General features: G+C 41.3%; 1 protein-coding gene across 2 annotated transcripts in view; it reads right to left on the bottom strand.

The window, feature by feature from the left end:
• Positions 1-318: 318 nt before the first annotated feature.
• Positions 319-18,042, bottom strand: part of STIM2 (stromal interaction molecule 2) — a 139,138-nt gene continuing 121,414 nt past the window's right edge. For both annotated transcript variants that reach the window (XM_077477675.1, XM_077477676.1), the window contains exons 7-12: positions 17,822-17,999; positions 15,753-15,920; positions 13,243-13,343; positions 9,368-9,606; positions 6,876-7,077; positions 319-2,120 (exon numbers count right to left, since the gene is read on the bottom strand). In XM_077477675.1, coding sequence (XP_077333801.1) covers positions 1,646-2,120; positions 6,876-7,077; positions 9,368-9,606; positions 13,243-13,343; positions 15,753-15,920; positions 17,822-17,999 — 1,363 coding nt within the window. In that variant the 3' untranslated portion in view covers positions 319-1,645. The remainder of the gene's footprint in view (positions 2,121-6,875; positions 7,078-9,367; positions 9,607-13,242; positions 13,344-15,752; positions 15,921-17,821; positions 18,000-18,042) is intronic.

Raw genomic sequence — 18,042 nt, forward strand, 5'->3', positions numbered from 1 at the left:
GTACACCCCCCCCCCCCCCCCCCCACCTATCAAATTTCTGCATTTGGATTTAAACTTAAACTGATTATAGATTTTTTTTTTGCTTTAACTTCTGTTTCTCCACTTCCCGGTTGAGTGAGGCAATGGTGATGTAACCCTGGCCTCACAACTGCATCATGGGAAAGCTACATCACCAGTGCATTCCTGGTAAAACTCATCTGTATAATGCAAGATCTCAGGAGAACATTTTTCCTTCTCATATATCAGTTCAATATCATTTACATAAGACCTTGGGCATTGGATGAACAAAAAACAAAAAAAACAAAAGCACTACCAAAAAACCGAATAAATTAGTTTATTGGAAAAAAAATTAACATCTTGAAATGTAACAGATCTACTGATTAAGATTTTAAACAGGCAAAACAAGAGAAAATGTTGAAATATTGGCAAAAGGGGGTAGGACGTACAGGTCTTTATAGTAGCAAAAGTATCATTAGTTTAAAAGTGGCATTGAGTTATGTTACAACATGTACAAGTCTCTTTGAGCAGAGAAACAAACATGAGTTAGAGCAGTAAGGGCACCCACTGCAGGTATTAGTCATTTGGGCAGTGTGAGGTTTATGGCATACAGTACGTTAGCAATACCCATGATGGTTTGAGCTATGAAAATGCATGGCGTTAACACTTTAAACAACCATAAACGTGTTTTTTTTTGTTTTGTTTTTTTTGCACACCTGCATGCTAATGGAATCAGTGGGACAGCCCAAGATACAGTAAATGCCTCCAACTTCAACACAGCAGAAAGTTCAGCACATCCAGTAACCCTTTCCCTGTAAACAATCCCCTGCTAAATTAATCGCACTTAAAGCACCGTGTTGAGTGCTTCAACGTTCCACCGGCCTGGCTTGCATATAGAAGCAAGAGCACGTCCTCTTGTTATTATATAATATCTACATATATCATACAGCTTGCAGCTCTGTGAAATCACAGTGAAAGCCCTGGGAATAAAATTACTATATATATATCTCTTACAGCAGGACTCAAATCTGTAACAAGTAGGGGAATCTACACAAGTTTCCCATACAAAAATGTATGGGTTCCTTTTAGGGAAATCACATCGCTTAGAAACGTAGGATCTACTTAAAAACCCAGTTGAATTAAAATCAGACCCTCTTATCTGTCATTTTACAAATCTTAAACTATTTATCTTTTCAAATAGCCTTTTTTGTTTTCCAGTCTGGAAAAACTGTAGTGCAATTAATTATTTAGTCTGTGGTGTAAAATGTCATAGCTCCGTGGAAAGATAAGAAGATGCTCCAGTAAACAAGAGAAAGGTGGGTAAAGCCCCAAATCAGGCTTCATTAGTCTATTTAAAGCTTGGAAGTCCAAAGTGGCTTCTGAAAAAAAAAAAAAAAAACTTATAGTAACTAAAAACTTTATAAGCAGAAATAAATAGACAAAAAAGTGACTGTAAACGGATCTGCTTTCCAATAAAACTCAGTGATCGCTGGCTTGACCTTCACAGTCGTTAAAATAGTAGACAAACTTCGGAGCATCCCATCGGTCCATCCAGTCTTCAAAACTCAACATGGAGTTACATTCTTCAACGGATAAAAAGGGCGCCTTATGCCGCCCCTGTAGTCTTTTCCCCTTCCCTTCAAGTGACCTACTTTGAAATTTTCTTCAAGAGGACTTTAATTTTAGACTTCTTTTTCTTCTCTCCATTCTGTGAAAGCTCTGGCGTTGTGGTTTTAAGTACTGGAATACCATGCACCTCTTGAACTGGCTTGCATTCGTTTGGAGAGGAAGTGAAGGGAGGGTGGGGAGGCTTGGAGGCTGGTAAAATACTGGAAATCTGATGTAAGCTGCAAGATTTCTCCAGAATACCGTTGTATACTTTACTAGGTGGGCTAAAAACCATACTCTGGCTTTCTGTTAAACCCACAGCGTTGGGCGTAGAGGTCTTAGAAGTATCAGTTGCTAAAGCAGAGTCTGCAGATAAAGACTCCCCGCAGGAGGTTTCCTCTCTTGAGATCTTTCGGAGAGGTGCACAGACCTGCTGCACCTCCAGGCTTGAAGGAGGAGACTGTTTTCTTCCAATAGAAGAATTTAAAGAATCACATTCAGAGCCGGTATCTTCCCTAAAAGACCACCAAAACAGACTATTATACAACACATCACAAATAAATTTTATTTAAAATTTGAAAGACTACTACAGTAAAAGTGTACAGAAAAATTATTTAACTGCCTAAAAATTCTGATGATTGGAAACATATAGGAAAATTTGGCAACTGCTTTAAATTTAGTGGGGGGAGAGAGATGGACACGATTTCTGCAGCCGATGAGCACTGCACTCTGAATGGACACTATACTGCGTATGCTATCCATTCAGAGAGCTGTGCCATGACTATGGCACCCATGCATATGTGCAGGAGTGATACAATCACAGCTTGGCTATTCAAACAGCCAGAGCCCACAAACCCAGAAGGAAGACTGGGTGAAGCTGGTGACAGCAGAAGGATGTTAAGGCAAGTCTTTCATAATGCGCAAGTATGCGGTGCATATTATGTCATTGACTTGAAAGGGGGAAGTTTTTTATTTATTAAAATTACAGCCTTTACTACCACTTTAAAGGTGAGCTTCAGGCAGATATAACAAACACCAGTTATTGTATGTATTAAAAAATAATAAATTGTAATTTTAATGCAGGCAGTCAAAGTATGTGAATTAGACGTGATATTAACCACTTTGAATACCTAGTACAGCAGCACACGGACCATGAGGGGGAGGGGCAGCACAAAGAGCCAATCAGGTGTGCTGGAGGGACACGTGCCGACACGAAACATGCTAAAAGGAGGAGAGGACTGCTGCGTCTAATTGCAGACTGGACAGGGAAGGAGAATAGGTCGGCTGTGTTGTTCAGTTCAGCTGTGTACATCTCAAATGGACAAAAGTAAAAATCCTATGGCTAGTAAAATAGCTCCAATATATGTGTTTCAACTAGGTGATTAGCTGTTCATCTGGAGATAAACTTAAAAGTTATTAAACCGATAAAGTGATTTAGAATGTGTGATATCTGATGGTTAATGTCATATAAAACCAAGGTCTCAATTGTAGATTTAACAGTGAAGAGAAAGGGTGCACTTTTCTATTCACAGTGAAACAATATCTGTATTTCTACTGCTATTTATGAATAAAATAAATGAAGCAACCGTTGCTAAGCTTGTGATTTAGGAGTTAGGCTGCTAGGAGCCAAGCAAAGCCAATGGTTGGGAAACACTATCCTAAAAAAGGGTGCTCTAAAGATGCAGTTTTTTTTTTTTTTAAGTTACAAAAAATTATATATTTGTACAGACATTTTGAATTAGAAAAAGTTCAGTGAAGGGAAAAATGAATAAGGGGGAAAAAGGGCCTCAGCTTTAAGATCAATTAAATAGATTACAGTTACTCACGCTGGAGAAGAGCTACTTAAGGGGGGGGGCGGAATAGGGTTACAATGTAGAAATATATCAAAGGGGACCCCAATAACTGTAGTGAACTGTTTATTCTAAGATCCTGAAGAGGACACATGGCCAGGATTTGAGATTAGAAGTGTAACCACATATTGTGGAAAGGGTTCTTTAAAGTTAGAGCAGTTACATTGTGAACTCCTCCTGCAGGAAGTGGTATTGGCTGTGTTGACAACGTAAAAAAAGGAAACAGAATATGCAAATGAAGGGAATTGTTAGACAATACCTATTGCACACACATAGGTTGAACTGGATTGACCAGTGTTTTTTTTCAGCCTGCTTAAACTTATGTACAGTGGGGAAAATAATTTGATCCATTGCAGATTTTGTAAATTTGCCCACTTACAGAAACGAAGGGTCTATAATTTTTATCATAGGTGTATTTTAAATGATAGAGACTGCCGGACACTGGCTGCAAGGACCCTTTTCTGTCCACATTCACCCTGTTTTTTTGGTATTGATATATTAATCTCTTTTGTTACGTTTTTGCGAGATGTTTTCTTGAATGTTAAAGGGCTTGTAAAGTGATTTTTTTTAAAAAAATAACAAACATGTTATACTTCCCTCCTCTGTGCAGCTTGTTTTGCACAGAGTGGCCCCGAACCTGGTCTTCAGGGGTCCCTCGGCGGCTGTCTCGGCTTCCTCCCGCAGGCACTTCCCACGTTCATGTGAGCTCCCTCGCATGGTGAGAAGCACCTGCGGACGCGCTCCTGTGATACAGCAGGCGGCTATAGCCGCTTGCTGTATCACACGGCACCACCCCCTGGCGTTCCGCGTCAGTGGATGTGATTGGCAACAGTGCGAGCCAATGGCTGCGCTGCTTTTCATCCATCCACTCCAGCCAATCAGCGGCCAGGCTGAACGGGGGAAAAGGACAGGGGGGGCGAGCGCTGGATTTTCGAGAGGTCAGGTAAGTAAAATGGGGGGGCTGGGGGCGCAGGCAGTGTCAGATGTTTTTTCACCTTAATGCACAGAATGCATTAAGGTGAAAAAAACATTTACCTTTACAACCCCTTTAAATTTTGAACAATACACAATCCTTAAAAGAGCTAAATCACACTGACCTCCGGAGACGAACTGTCTGGTCACCTAGGCTGCCTTAAGTGCTGGCTTAATTAACATTTTAATTGTGTAATTGTCTTTTAAGTTGTTGCTATAGGGGAGGGGGGAGTATCCATGAGCAGCCCTACCTCGTTATCTACCCCTTGTGTAAAATGTATATAAAAAGGCACTGGATTCTGTCCAATAAAGGCATTCAAGATTCCACAAGCTATTTTCAGCTAGACTTGTATACAGTGCAGCTATGATAATATATCTCTCTGATAGTCAGATTGGAGGAAGCGGGATATACTGACGGAAGAACTCAATCGAACTGTGGGATCGGATCCGTCAGAGACATAATATCAACCAAAAGTCCAGAAAAAACACATGATACAAACGTTATAAATAGAGTTGCGGTTCAGTGAGTAAAATATAATTTGATCCCCAAGCAAAACATGACTTGGTACTTGGTGGAGAAACCCTTGTTGGCAAGTACAGAGGGAAGAAGTTTCTTGTAGTTGGTGACAAGGTTTGCACACATCTCAGGAGGGATTTTGGTCCATTATTATTATAATACAGGATTTATATAGCGCCGACAGTTTACGCAGCACTTTACAACATTAGGGCAGACAGTACAACTACAATTCGATACAGGAGGAATCAGACAGTCCTGCTCGTTAGAGTTTACAATCTAGGAGGGAGGGACACTATCAGATTTTCTGCTGATTTTTGTCTTCAGATTTACCAAAACCATGCAATGCAAGGGCCTGCCTGATTGCATACAAATTGAAACTCCTAAGGTATGACCTCATATTATATGGTTTTGGTAAATCTGAAGGAAAAAAAATCAGCAGAAAATCTGATAGGGTGTATGGGGCTTTAATGAGGTGGTCACTCAGTTGTAAACCAGGCAGTCAAAGAGTTTAGAGGAAAAGGGGAGCAAGGAGATGGGGCGTAGGTGGATAAGATTAGTAGGGTCAAAAGGACAGCTTTTTACACATGGGGGTGACCAATGCATGTTTAAGAGCATTGGGGAACATGCCAGAGGTGAGGGAGAGATTGAAGATGTGGGTTAGAGATTTTAGGATAGAGTCAGAGGACGACCGTAGTATTTGAGATGGAATAGGGTCCAGGGGACAGGTGGTTAGGTTGGCATCAGAAAGGAGTTTAGCAACTTCCTCTATCCACTAGAGATCTTCTCCAAATCCTTAAGGTTTCTTGGCTGTCGCTTGGCAACTCAAGATTTCAGCTCCCTCCATTCTATAGAAATAAGGTCGAGACTGGCTAAGCCACTCCATGACCTTAATGTGTATCTTCTTGAGCCACTCCTTTGTTGCCTTGGTGGTATGTTTTGGGTCATTGTCAGTGTTCTTGCTGAGGGAAGAAGGTTCTCATCCAAAATTTTACAATACATGGCCTCGTCCATTGGCCCACCCAATGCAGTAAAGTCTTCCTGTACCTTTAGTAGAGAAACAGCCCCAAAGCATCATGTTTTCACCTCCACGCTTGACTTTAGGTGTAGGGATGGTGTTCTGACCACAGAACTTTCTCCCAATCCTTCTCTGAATCATTTAGATTTCATTGGCAAACTTCAGATGGTCCTGTACATGTGCCTCCTTGAGGGGGAACTTGCGGGCGATGCAGGATTTCAATCCATGGTGGTATGTTTGGTGACTGTGGTCCCAACCGCCTTGAGATCATTCACAAGCTCCTCACGTGAATATCTGGACCGAGCCCGCCACACTTTTCTTATGATCATACTTACCCCATGAGGTGAAATCTTGCATGGAGCTCCAGTCTGAGGGCAACTGATGGTTATTTTGTAGTTCTTCAATTTGCAAATAATCGCTCCAACAGTGGTTTGCTTCTCAACAAGCTTCTTGCTGATGGCCTTGTAGCCCATTCCAGCCATGTGCAGGTCTACAATCTTGTCCCTGACATCCTTTAACAGCTCTTTGGTCTTGTCCATGATGGTGAGGTTTGAATGGAAGAAAAAATTTGTGGACAGGTGTCTTTTATACACACAAGTTGTTGTAAGAAGCATCTCCTTAAATTAACAGGACTAATCCATGTGCCACATAAGCACATGCTGTAGCCAGTGAGTGGGAGCCATGATTATTGTTGGTTGGTGGAGGATCAAATACTTATTTTACCCACTGAACTGCACCTCAATTTAACATTTGTATCACCTGATTTTTGGTCGATATTCTCTCTCTTAAAATAGATAGATCCTTCATTTCTTTGCAAGTTGTCAGACTTAAAAAACCGGAAGAGGATCAAGTAATTATTTTCCCCACTGTAACAATCTACTTTCTATGCATTTTAGGACAGCTTAATTTTTCATACCACTGATTTTCTGCTATGAAATAAATGGCATCCTCTTCCTCCTCGGTGCGGTACAGAGCAGGACAGCTTGATACAGACAGAATATCCGGATCGGGTGACTGCAGAACATGCTGAGACTGGGGGGAAGGTGGAACAACACTACGCCGAGGACGACACATGCTGCTGCTGCGTGCCAACGTTCCATGGGTCTTTATAATAGAACCTTTAGAAACAGGAGAAGAAGTGTAAGCACATAACAGAAACACCACTTTCATGCCAGTGAAAACAAGAACAGGTACACCTAAAGGAAATCTGTCACAGTCCCCGTGTCTTATCCCAGATCAAAGCAATTGCTTATTCCTAAGCAGCATGCTATCTGCTAAATGTTAAAGCGGAACCTATGCAGCTCACAGAGTGATATCATAGCCCTGGGAATAGTTTGCGACCCATAAATCAGGAACTTTTCATGTCTCATGTTTTGGTTTGTGAAATTTCTTTAAAAAAAATGACATTAGAAAAGTAAAACATCAAAAATATAGCAACATAATATATACTCAATATATTTTACTAAGCTCTAAACAATTAAATTATGTTTTGGATAGTTTGCTAGTTTTCTTTTGCAGTTTGATTGGGCCGACAATAGGTGGCGCTGCTCACAAGTTAAACCAGAAACCATGTTTACAAGGAAAGGGGAAGTTTCATAAAAAAAAAGTCTCCAAATCTGTATATCTTTGCACTTAAGTGTCTTCCGCAGTACCTAAAACAGCACTATATATGCTCTGTGAGATCAAATAAAGATTACACTTGCGAGTCCCGTAAGCTGCAGCTTAGTTTAATGAACGATAGTGTTGTGTAAGCAGCATGCATAACGTGTATTAATATGCTTGCAAAGATTGCTTCCTTCTAGGCTGCATGCTAATTGAAGCCAGCCAGCAATATTACGTGGCTCAATTCTAGAAGGTGATTTTATAGTGGCTTTTGCAATTTTATCAAGTTGAGGCTTTTAATATCAAAATAGATGCATTTTTTTGCCAGCAAAGCCCATGTATGCTTTCTACAAGCTATGTGTTTGCAAACCCCCCGCTGCATGTGGGAAGGAGTAAGAGCCTGGTTTTGTAGCAGAATTTATAAATTCTCACAGGAAATGTGTCTGACTTCTCTGCCCTCTCACTTACATTCTACCTGATAGAATAGGAACTACAATAAAGAAAGACACTCCCCATATACATACAACGAAAATAGCTAGATGTGAACAGGGCTGGTAAAACAGGTGTTGGACATAGGACCTCTGACGTCTTTCTGTGCGATTTGAATGTAAACTGAGCAGTCTGAACCAAGAAAACAAACATCTGTGTCAGTGTTGGTCTCACTGGAGGCTGCAAACAGTTCTTCACACAAACAAAGCTGGCAATACATGGTTAGAAAGCCAACTGGTTCTGCAGAGAGTGGACAAATTTTGATCCAAGTATGGGCAAGTTGGTTGTACAGAAGTCAATTTACCATCATGCAACAGTGTCTGCGATTGAGAGGAACCTCTGCTTGCTGTCATGGGTGGGTGGGGGGGGGGGGGATATTAAGGAGTTAGCTCTTAAGAACATGTTACACCCTAAATAGGGGAGTAATATGTAACATGTTCCTAAAACTAAGCCTTTAAAAGCTGGTTTGGCTATTGCAGTCTATAAATGGCAAACACAGGTTTAGCAGACTAGGCTTTCCAAATATTAATTTCCAAACCTGTAGAACTATGTATACAAGGAGGAATGGGTGGGCTGCACACCAAGGTAATGGAGAGTCTCTAATGTAAAATTCATAAACAAGACTGACATCACAGGACGAGGAAGCAGTACAGGTAGATGCGTTTCACACAGCAATGCTGCACTTATTCAACGCGTGTCTACCTGTACCTGCTTGCTCGTCCTGTGGTGTCATTCATGTTTATGAATTTTACAGTAAAAAAGACTTTGCATTACCTCTGTGTGCAGCCATCCATTCCTTCTTGTATCTACCGATACCAGTTTTTTTAAGCACAAGTGCAAAGTCAATACCCTTTTTTAAATGCTCGATGATACCAATTACGGATATCTATTTCCAGTCCTACTTCACAAATATGCAATTGGATGCATTTTGAACCACATCCGATTCGCATGACATGTGAACCAAAAGGTTTTTTTATGGAGCCGGTTCACATATGTGCAGGCCAGCCACAGCCTGATTTTAAAGAGTGTTCGGTATGATTTTCAGGTGTGATTTCGAATGTCATACACTTTAATAATTCGCACCTGAACCACTGAACAAAGTTGCACCAAACGGGGGTTGAAATTGAGCTGCAAACCGGCCCCGCACAGTATCTGAGCAATCGTACAAGTACTCGTGCAAATGCTTAGTATTGGCAAAGAGGCAAAGATACAGGTGTCGGTGCAATGCTAATACTTGCAAATCTATTATTTTGTTTTTTTGCATGATGTGTTACAATTCAAAAATAACTCTGCTGAAAGTTGCAGAGATATACATACCATGAAACTGGGAAATGATTGGAGGTGTATCTTCATCCAAGTCATCCACTCCTCCTGCTATCGGGTAAGGAGGGATTGAGACTCTGGGCATAACCACCCAGCTATGGTCAGAGTACAGGGTGGAAGTTAGGTTTGCAACACCAGAATTGTGGACTATTTGGAAGCCACAAATCTTCTCAATCTGCTGCCATCGGTAAAGGCGCTCTCGTAGGCATGTAGTTAATTCAGACAGTGCTTTTCTGTGGAATAAAATTGATAACATGAGGTCTAGGCTGACTAGAAAAGTCATGTTTCCATTATAAATAAGGACAGTACAAGAACAATCCCCTGTAATGCAATTTATATATATTTGTTGAATGCTAGTCATCCGATACACTTAGGAGTAGGGTGGTTGGAAAGGAGGGTCACAGGGAATGATTTCACAGTGTGGTGTTGTACTTCACTGATCACTAACATTTGTCTTTAACCACTTGCCGACCAGCAGTCGTTGTTATAATGGCGGCAGGTCAGCTCATTCCCGCGTATCACCTTAGCTGTACGTTGGCTCCTTTAAGAGCCATGGCACAAGTGTGGAGCTGATGTGCGTGGCCGGCGGCTGCAATGTCCGCTGGCCACCCGAGATCGTGGGAAAGAGACAGAAAGGGGATCTGTCAATGTAAAAAGACAGATCCCTGTTCTGACAGGAAGGAGAGAGATCTGCTGTTCCTAGTGATTAGGAACAGTGATCTCTCCCCTCCTCCAGTCAGTCCCACAGTCCCACACCCCCACAGTGAGAAACACCTCCCAGGGAACAAATTTAACCCATTGATCGCCCCCTAGTGTTAACCCCTTCCCTGCCAGTGACATTTACACTGTAATCAGTGCATTTTTATAGCACTGTTCACTGCATAAATGTGAATGGTGCCAAAAAGTGTCCAACCTGTCCGCCGCAATGTCCCAGATCGCCATTACAAGTATATTAAAAAAAAAAAAAAAATCTATCCCCTATTTTGAAGATGCTATAACTTTTGCGCAAACCAATATACGCTTATTGCAATTTTTAACACAAATATGTAGAATACATATTGGCCTAAACTGATGAAGACATTTTTTTCTTTTTTAAATTTGGGATATTATAGCAAAAAATAAAAGCTCTATCAGGGGGGAGCATGTCACTTTTGTTTGGATACAATCTTGCACGACTGCGCAATTGTCAGTTAAAGCGACGCAGTGCCGTATCGCAAAATATGGCCTGGTCATTAAGGGGGAAAATCTTCCGGTCTGTAAAGTGGTTAAAGCTAAATTCAAATTTTTTCACTAGAACTGAAGAGAATGATCAATCCAGCATACCTCTGTACCATGTTTCTCTGTTGCCTGCAGATCCCCTGATATTCTGGGTTTAGTTGTGGCTTTGTACCATATGACACTCTGTATATCCTGCTGATAGACTGTCCCTTCCTCAGCTAGTGTCTATAACACCCCCCTTTGTTGTCTTTCAGACTCTTCAAATTATGTACATTCCCCCGACAGCTCTTATGGTGGGCAGGATTGAATTCATCCTAATTAGCAATCAGTCCCACCCAGCCATGCCTACAGAGAGTCCAAACCTCCCAAGTCCCTCCTCACTGACCACAGCATCATTCAAGAAGGTAACCCCTTCATACACACATCCTGCTCTGAAAGCTAGCTGTGCTGCTGCTGGGCAGGATTGAATGGCTCACATTTAGAATTCACTCCTGCCCAGTTAATTATGCTCACCAGTGTGACCAGGAAGAGTCCCACCCCTCAGATCCCACCCTTCCAGATCCCTGCTCTCTGAAGCGATTTAACTACCTAAGGACCGCCTCATGTACATATACGCCGGTACTTTGAAGAGGGATATCTCGGTAACGGCAGCAGCTGCTGCTACAACCCAGATGTCCCTCTTTACAGGAGGCGGTCCTGTGTGCGATAACTGTGGTCTCCGTGGCGGGTTCGAGGAGAGCCATCGGTAGCGGCGGAGGCGATCGGGTCCTCTCGATGGCTGGGTATAGAGACGAGTGAGGCTAAGATGGCCCCCACTCATCTCTATACACCATAGGAGGAGGACGGAAGTGACGTTTCTTAAAAGGTACATTTTTTTTAATGTCATTTTTCCAAATGACATTTTTATTTTTATTTCTTTATTGCATTTAAGTCCAAATATGAGATCTGAGGACTTTTTGACCCCAGATCTCATATTTAAGAGGACCTGCTTTTTTCTATTACAAGGGATGTTTACAGTCCTTGTAATAGGAATAAAACTGATCCATTTATTTATTTTTTTTAAAAGTGTAAAAATAAAAAAAATCAAGTAGAATAAATAAGAAATGTTTTATTTTTTTTTAACCCCCCCCCCCCCCCCATCCCGACGAGCTCGTGCAATGAAGCGAACGAATAAGTGAGTAGCGCCTGCATATGAAAACGGTGGTCAAACCACACAAGTGAGGTATCGCTGTGATCGGTAGAGCGAGAGCAATAATTATAGCCCTAGACCTTCTCTGTAATGCAAAACATGCAACCTGTAGAATTTTTAAAATGCCGCTTATGGAGATTTTTGAGGGTAAAAGTTTGACGTTATTCCACGAGCGGGCGCAATTTTGAAGCATGACATGTTTGGTAACAATTTACTCGGCATAACATTATCTTTCACAATATAAAAAAAAATTGGGCTAATTTTACTGTTCTCTTATTTTTTGTATTCAAAAAAGTGAATTTCTTTCCAAAAAAGTGCGCTTGTAAGACCGCTGCGCAAATATGGTGTGAAAAAAAGTATTACAATGACCGCCATTTTATTCTCTAGGGTGTTAGAAAAAAATATATAATGTTTGGGGGTTCCAAGTAATTTTCTAGCAAAAAAAAAAAAAAAAAAAACTGTTTTAAACTTGTAAACACCATATCTGAAAAAGAGGCCTGGTCCCTTAAGTGGTTGTATACTCGATTTTTTTAACTTTTACCTACAGGAAAGCCTATAACAAGGCTTACCTGTAGGTAAAAAAAATATCTCCTAAACCTTTTATGGTTTAGGAGATATTCCCCTCGGTATGCGCCGCTGACTGCAGCGGCGCATGCGCACAAGCGGATTCTTGGCCTGAAAATCCGGCAGTGGCCGGCCGGAATGAAATCTCCCACGCCCATGCGCGGGAGTGACGATATCGCGGCTCCGGCCACTCACAGCGCCGGAGCCGCGATACCCGGAAGAAATGCAGAGGGAGCATGTCAGCTCCCTCGGCGTGGATTGGGCCAGATGTCGGGGACTCGTTCTAAGGTAAGTATTTCATAATGAGCTAGTATGCGGTGCATACTAGCTCATTATGCCTTTTGCTTTGCAGGTTTAAAAAAATATATATATAAATGTGTGGGTTTACTACCGCTTTAAGTGGTTAAATATGAAGGAAATCGCTTCATAACAACCTCTCATAGCCCTTCCTCTGTAGTCTTGCATTAAGCAATTATTCTTTGGATGCTGCAAGATAAATGACACAGGAGGAGGCATGACTCATGTATACTTTTCACCACCCACATCAAGGCCCAGAACTGGTACAAGCGATTCCCATAGCCTGACCTGAACCTACAGAGGCTCAAAAGATCATGGGAGAGGTAGTAACAGGAATAGAAAAAAAGGAAGGAAACAGGAAGTCAGAACTTTGAAATTCAGCCAGGAGAGAGAGTGACATCACAGACACAAAAATCTGCTGTATACAGCTAAAGTAGATATGTTACACACAAACTGACAGTGCGGTTGTGATTCAATTGCATGCATCATGCACCTGTTTTAGGGAGGAAAAGCTGGAGTTGTGCTTTAAGTTATTGAGACAGGGAGAGCAAATAACACCTAGCACAAATACTTGTGTGGTCACGGAATGGCCTACACTTACTTTGCTTCAAGAATTTTATGGTCCACCTCATCCAGGGATGAACTGTGTGCAACATGCAACGTTCCAAAGACTGTGCTTCTCTTCTTCTTTATTTTTTCAGCCTAGAACAAAAACATATGAACGATGATGGCACTGCTAATCTAAATCATCTTCAAACAAAAAAAAAAACAGAGGATGTGCTAAGCCCTACAATTTGTTTTCTTTAGAAAGCAGCCAACAACTTGAGTATATAGCCTGTCCTCTGCCAGCAAGCTGCAGACAAGAGCCCTTGATCTCTATGTGGAAGCAGTGATCTTCCTGCAGACGTCGGACACTCTCCTGCTGAATTAGAGAAAGTGCTCTTCAATTTCCAGAGAAACAAAAGCAGAGAAGGTGCTTCTAAGTGCAGTAGTAAAACACTTTAATGACAAGGAAGGGTTAAAAACAAAAGATGGAAGTGAAAACCAGGCATATCAATGAGTCCATAATATCCAGCGGGATGCCTCCTGGATGTAAAGACAGCTTCAGATGGAAGTTCCAGCCAATCTGCGGTGGGAAACACTGTCTCTGATCCAAGATGGAGAGCCATGCTGTTAGGGCCAGCATGGAATACAGGCAGCCAGAAGTAATGTCAGAGTGGGCGGACATGTTTCTGAGCAAGCCCAGTCGCTCCTCCTTTAAACCAAAACTTGGTTTGAAGGAGTGACTGGGCATGCTCCAAAACATGCCTCGTCCAGTCTGACGTCACTTCTGGTTGCCCGTAGTCTATGCTGGCCCTGACAGCACAGCTGTGATGCCCGTTTTCTACTTCTATATTGTGTTTTTAACCCTTCCTTGTCATTAAACTGTTTTATTACTGCACTTAGAAGCGTCTTCTTCTCTGCTTTGTTTTTACTATAGAGTGTGTTTCCCTCTTCTGAAGTGATGCTGCAGTGCATTAATCACATTTCAAGAGCCAGTCATGTACTGTCTCCTTGTTATCCAGAGCACCCTATTATCCACACTCCTCGATCTCCAGAGAGCATAAGCTTTGCTGACTGTAAATCTACAGGTATGATTCCCCTGCAACATGCTGGCAAGGGAAAGGCTTTTCCACTCAGGTGATGGTTCTTAAACCAGAACTAAACTTCACCATCCACCAGCAAATAAACTCAAAAGTCCAAAGCAAAATGTTGAATGCATCAGGATTAAAATGCTCATCACACACAGTGCTTTAGGTCACGCCACCCTCTCTGCCTCAAAGCCAGCACAATCTTGGATTTGTCCTTGCACCTACCCCATATATACCTTCTACCTATGTACAGAAAGCAGGCCTTGCTTTCAATTCACTGTTGTCATCCTGCTATTAGCATAGCTCCCAACTGTTCCTGATTTTGAGGGACTGTCCCCACTGCCCCCCTGATTTGTCCCTCATTTTGGTCTGATCTATATAGTTATAGTTATATAATGCACTATTTAGCTTTCAAAAAATGTTTTTCAGTGGTAAACTTTTGATTTTCTAAATTGCTGCATTTGTACATTTTAAAAGCCAATATAAATAGTAGTGGTTAAAAAAAAAAAAAAAAACAAAAAAAAAAAAAATTGTGGGTTTACATGATAATTTTCTGTATAATTCTCCTTTAGGGAGCATGTCCTAAGCCTTCATACTTTCGGTCATAGTGTCCCTCATTCCCATCTCAAAAAGTTGGGATGTATGTATTAGTCACGTGACGGGCTGTGAGCATTTGTCAGAGGAAGGTGCTCTGCAGATCTCCACACAGCCAGGATGCCAGCAACAGGCTCTGAATTGTGCATGTGCTAGTGACGCAACAAGAACTATATAAAGCAACATCTCAAAAGGGTGATGTGATTGAGCCCAATTAGTTCATAGTGTTGAGATTCAAACTAGGTAATATAAAGGCAGATTTCAGCTGGCTTATGCCAACATACTTAATACTTGCCTGTATTAAATATAATGTCATTTTTTTTTTAAACGGTATTTGTGCATAAGAGTTTCCCATAAAATTAAGTCAGCAAATTTACAATGACTTAGGCTCCATGCACACTGGAGCTCATAAACTGCAGTTTATTGGAGTTTGGGCGTTTTTTTTTTTAAAAGCCCATAAACTCCACGCTATGTTAGCCTATGTGTCCATGCACACACGGACATTTTTTAGCTTTAATGAGCAGTGGAGTTTATGGGCTTTTTGCTGAACGCCAGAAATTTGCGTTCAAAGTGCCGTCTTTCACCGCCAAAAAACGACAAACGCCGATACACGCACATAAACACGCGTTAATTAGTGTTCGGCATTTTTTTTTCAATGCATTGTGGGAGTTTGGAATGCACTGTGGGATTTTTGGAGTGTCCTCTGTGTATTTTTTTTAAAAACGCCCATAAACGCTAACGCTCATAAACGCTAGTACAAAACGCTGTTAAAAGCAGGTTTTTCAACCAGCGTTTTCTGCCAGCAATCTGGCGTCCAGAAAAAGCTTTTTTGAGCTTCAGTGTGCATGGAGCCTTAGGGTGAGAATCAAAGATTAGTATTAGCTACCTCCTCTTTAGCAATGGCGAGATGCATTTCAGCATTCTGTTTCTTGATGTTGTAGTACTGGACCTCCACCTCATGTGTTAACTGCAGCCATTTCTGCAGAGCCTCAGGGACAGACCAGTTACCTCTGAGCTCAAATTCTTTCTCTGCTTTTTTCAGAGCCATCCGAACCTGCACAATACAAAAAAAAAAAAAAATATGCTTCAAAGAAGAACTCCAAGCAAAAATGTAAAATAAAAAGACCTGCTAATGTTATGCAGACAATGGTTAAATCAGTACACCAACACCGAGCTGTCCGTAATACACTGCAGTTAACTAATGCAGCTCAAAAATTCCCTGGGAGTCTGTATTATGTGACCACCACTTTTTGGACTTCTGTAGCAGCAAATCAAAGTACATTCCTGCCTCATAAGCATGTGTTCTTAGATCTCCAGACAACCAGCAAAAAATAAAGCGGTTAGCAAACAAAAGCACTTTAGCAGTACTTGTTTTAACCACCTCAATACTGGGTACTTTCACCCCCTTCCTGCCCGGACCAATTTTTAGCTTTCAGAGCGGTCGCATTTTGCTGCCAAACACCACTGTACCCAACATATATTTTTATCATTATTTTGAGACAGATAGTGCTTTCTTTTGGTGGTATTTAATCACCACTGTTTTTTTTTTTTATTTCTTGCTAAACAAAAAAAAAAACATTTTGAAAAAAAAAAAAAATTTTGGTTTCAGTTATAAACTTTTGCAAACAAGTCATTTTTATTCTGCACTAACAAGGGCACTGATGATCAGCATAAACAATGTATTCACTGTGCCCTGCCAGAGTTGTCGTTATCAGCTCTTCTTTCTCACACAGAGACAGCTTGTGAGGAAAGAAATGCATCCCTGTGATTGGCCCTTTACTAAACTCTTTGATCAGCTGTGTCCAAAGGATACAGCAGTCACAGAGCGTGCCGATGTGTCCATGGACGTCCTTGCTGAACGGGGGAACCATGCTGTAGGCTTCAGCGTAGGCAGGAACAGGTTAAAACTTATTCAGATGTTTTCAGCTCATCCATGCATCTCAAGGCTGAAAGCCATTAGTGAGAGAATCATGGCGTTCGCACGGCCAACTTCTCCCACGACTTTCCTGATCTGACTACTCCCCACTGATACAGAAGCTAGTATAGTACTATAATACAGGATAGGGTGTGTGTACACACAACCACAGCTTCTACACCTTCATTTAAAGTGTTAGCGCACCTTTACAGAAAAAAATAAATAAAAGGTTAACATTGAACACCCTCCCCAGTCCCCTCTGTACTTGTCTCTGGGGAAGCGCGCAGCCTGCGGATTGGAATTCTCTCTTCTCTGTGCAGCTCTTCTGGGACAGACTAACAGGGTTTAACTGTGCAGGCATTGGCCAATCAGAATTGCTCTGGTCCTCCCTGAAAGCTGTGCACAGGGAAGAACAGAATTCACAAATCCCCAGAATGCTGAACCAGTTACACGGGCACTGATAACTCAACATCCCAGGAGCTATGGTAGATGGGGGAGGGGGTTTGGGTTGGTTATGTGGTCCTATCTTTGGTCTCAACCCATTACAGCCACCTTGTAAATAGTAGAACCCTTGTCTTGCAGTAAATTTAGAGAGCTTTAACATAGGGGAGGTATCATGTACATCAAAGAGTTAAGCAGAGATTATAACAGTGCGGCCGAAAGCACAGGAAATTTCAATAAACCATTGGAATTTGGCAGAATCAATAAGTTTTTCTTTTTTTTTTGCACTTTCAATGGTACAGTTAGCAAATGGCAGGATGCAAATAAGAAAAGTTAATTTTCAGGGTTTTCATACACTTTAATTTTCTCATAATGCAAAATTTTTTTGTTTACTGACATCATGCAAAATATATATAACACATTAACAGAGTATTCACGGTTGTCATATATTGTGTCCAAGTGCTCTTTAGTCATTTGCTATAAAAGCTCCAAGAACTACTCATTCTGACATTTTTTTTATTCAGGACACTCATTTTCTTGTTTGGAGTGTGCAGAAATGTTCACACATGCAGGTAATCTTTATCATTATGTGACTTTACCTGAACTAGCTCCTCTTCTGCATATTTCAACCGACTAAGTTCACATTCTGCACCCTCACGCAGTTCTCTCAATCTTTGGGCTTCTCGTTTCGCATCACTAATTTCATCCATTAATTTACGTTCAAGGTTTTGTTTTTCTACAGCAACAGTTCTGTTCTCCTCCTGAGCTTTTTCAAGCCTGAAAAAAATAATTGATTTTATGCATGATTACTCAAAGTTGT

The sequence above is a fragment of the Lithobates pipiens genome, unplaced genomic scaffold (assembly GCF_037356315.1).
Source record: "Lithobates pipiens isolate NorthernLeopardFrog02 unplaced genomic scaffold, aLitPip1_a1.2 Scaffold_13, whole genome shotgun sequence".
Lineage (NCBI taxonomy): Eukaryota > Metazoa > Chordata > Amphibia > Anura > Ranidae > Lithobates > Lithobates pipiens.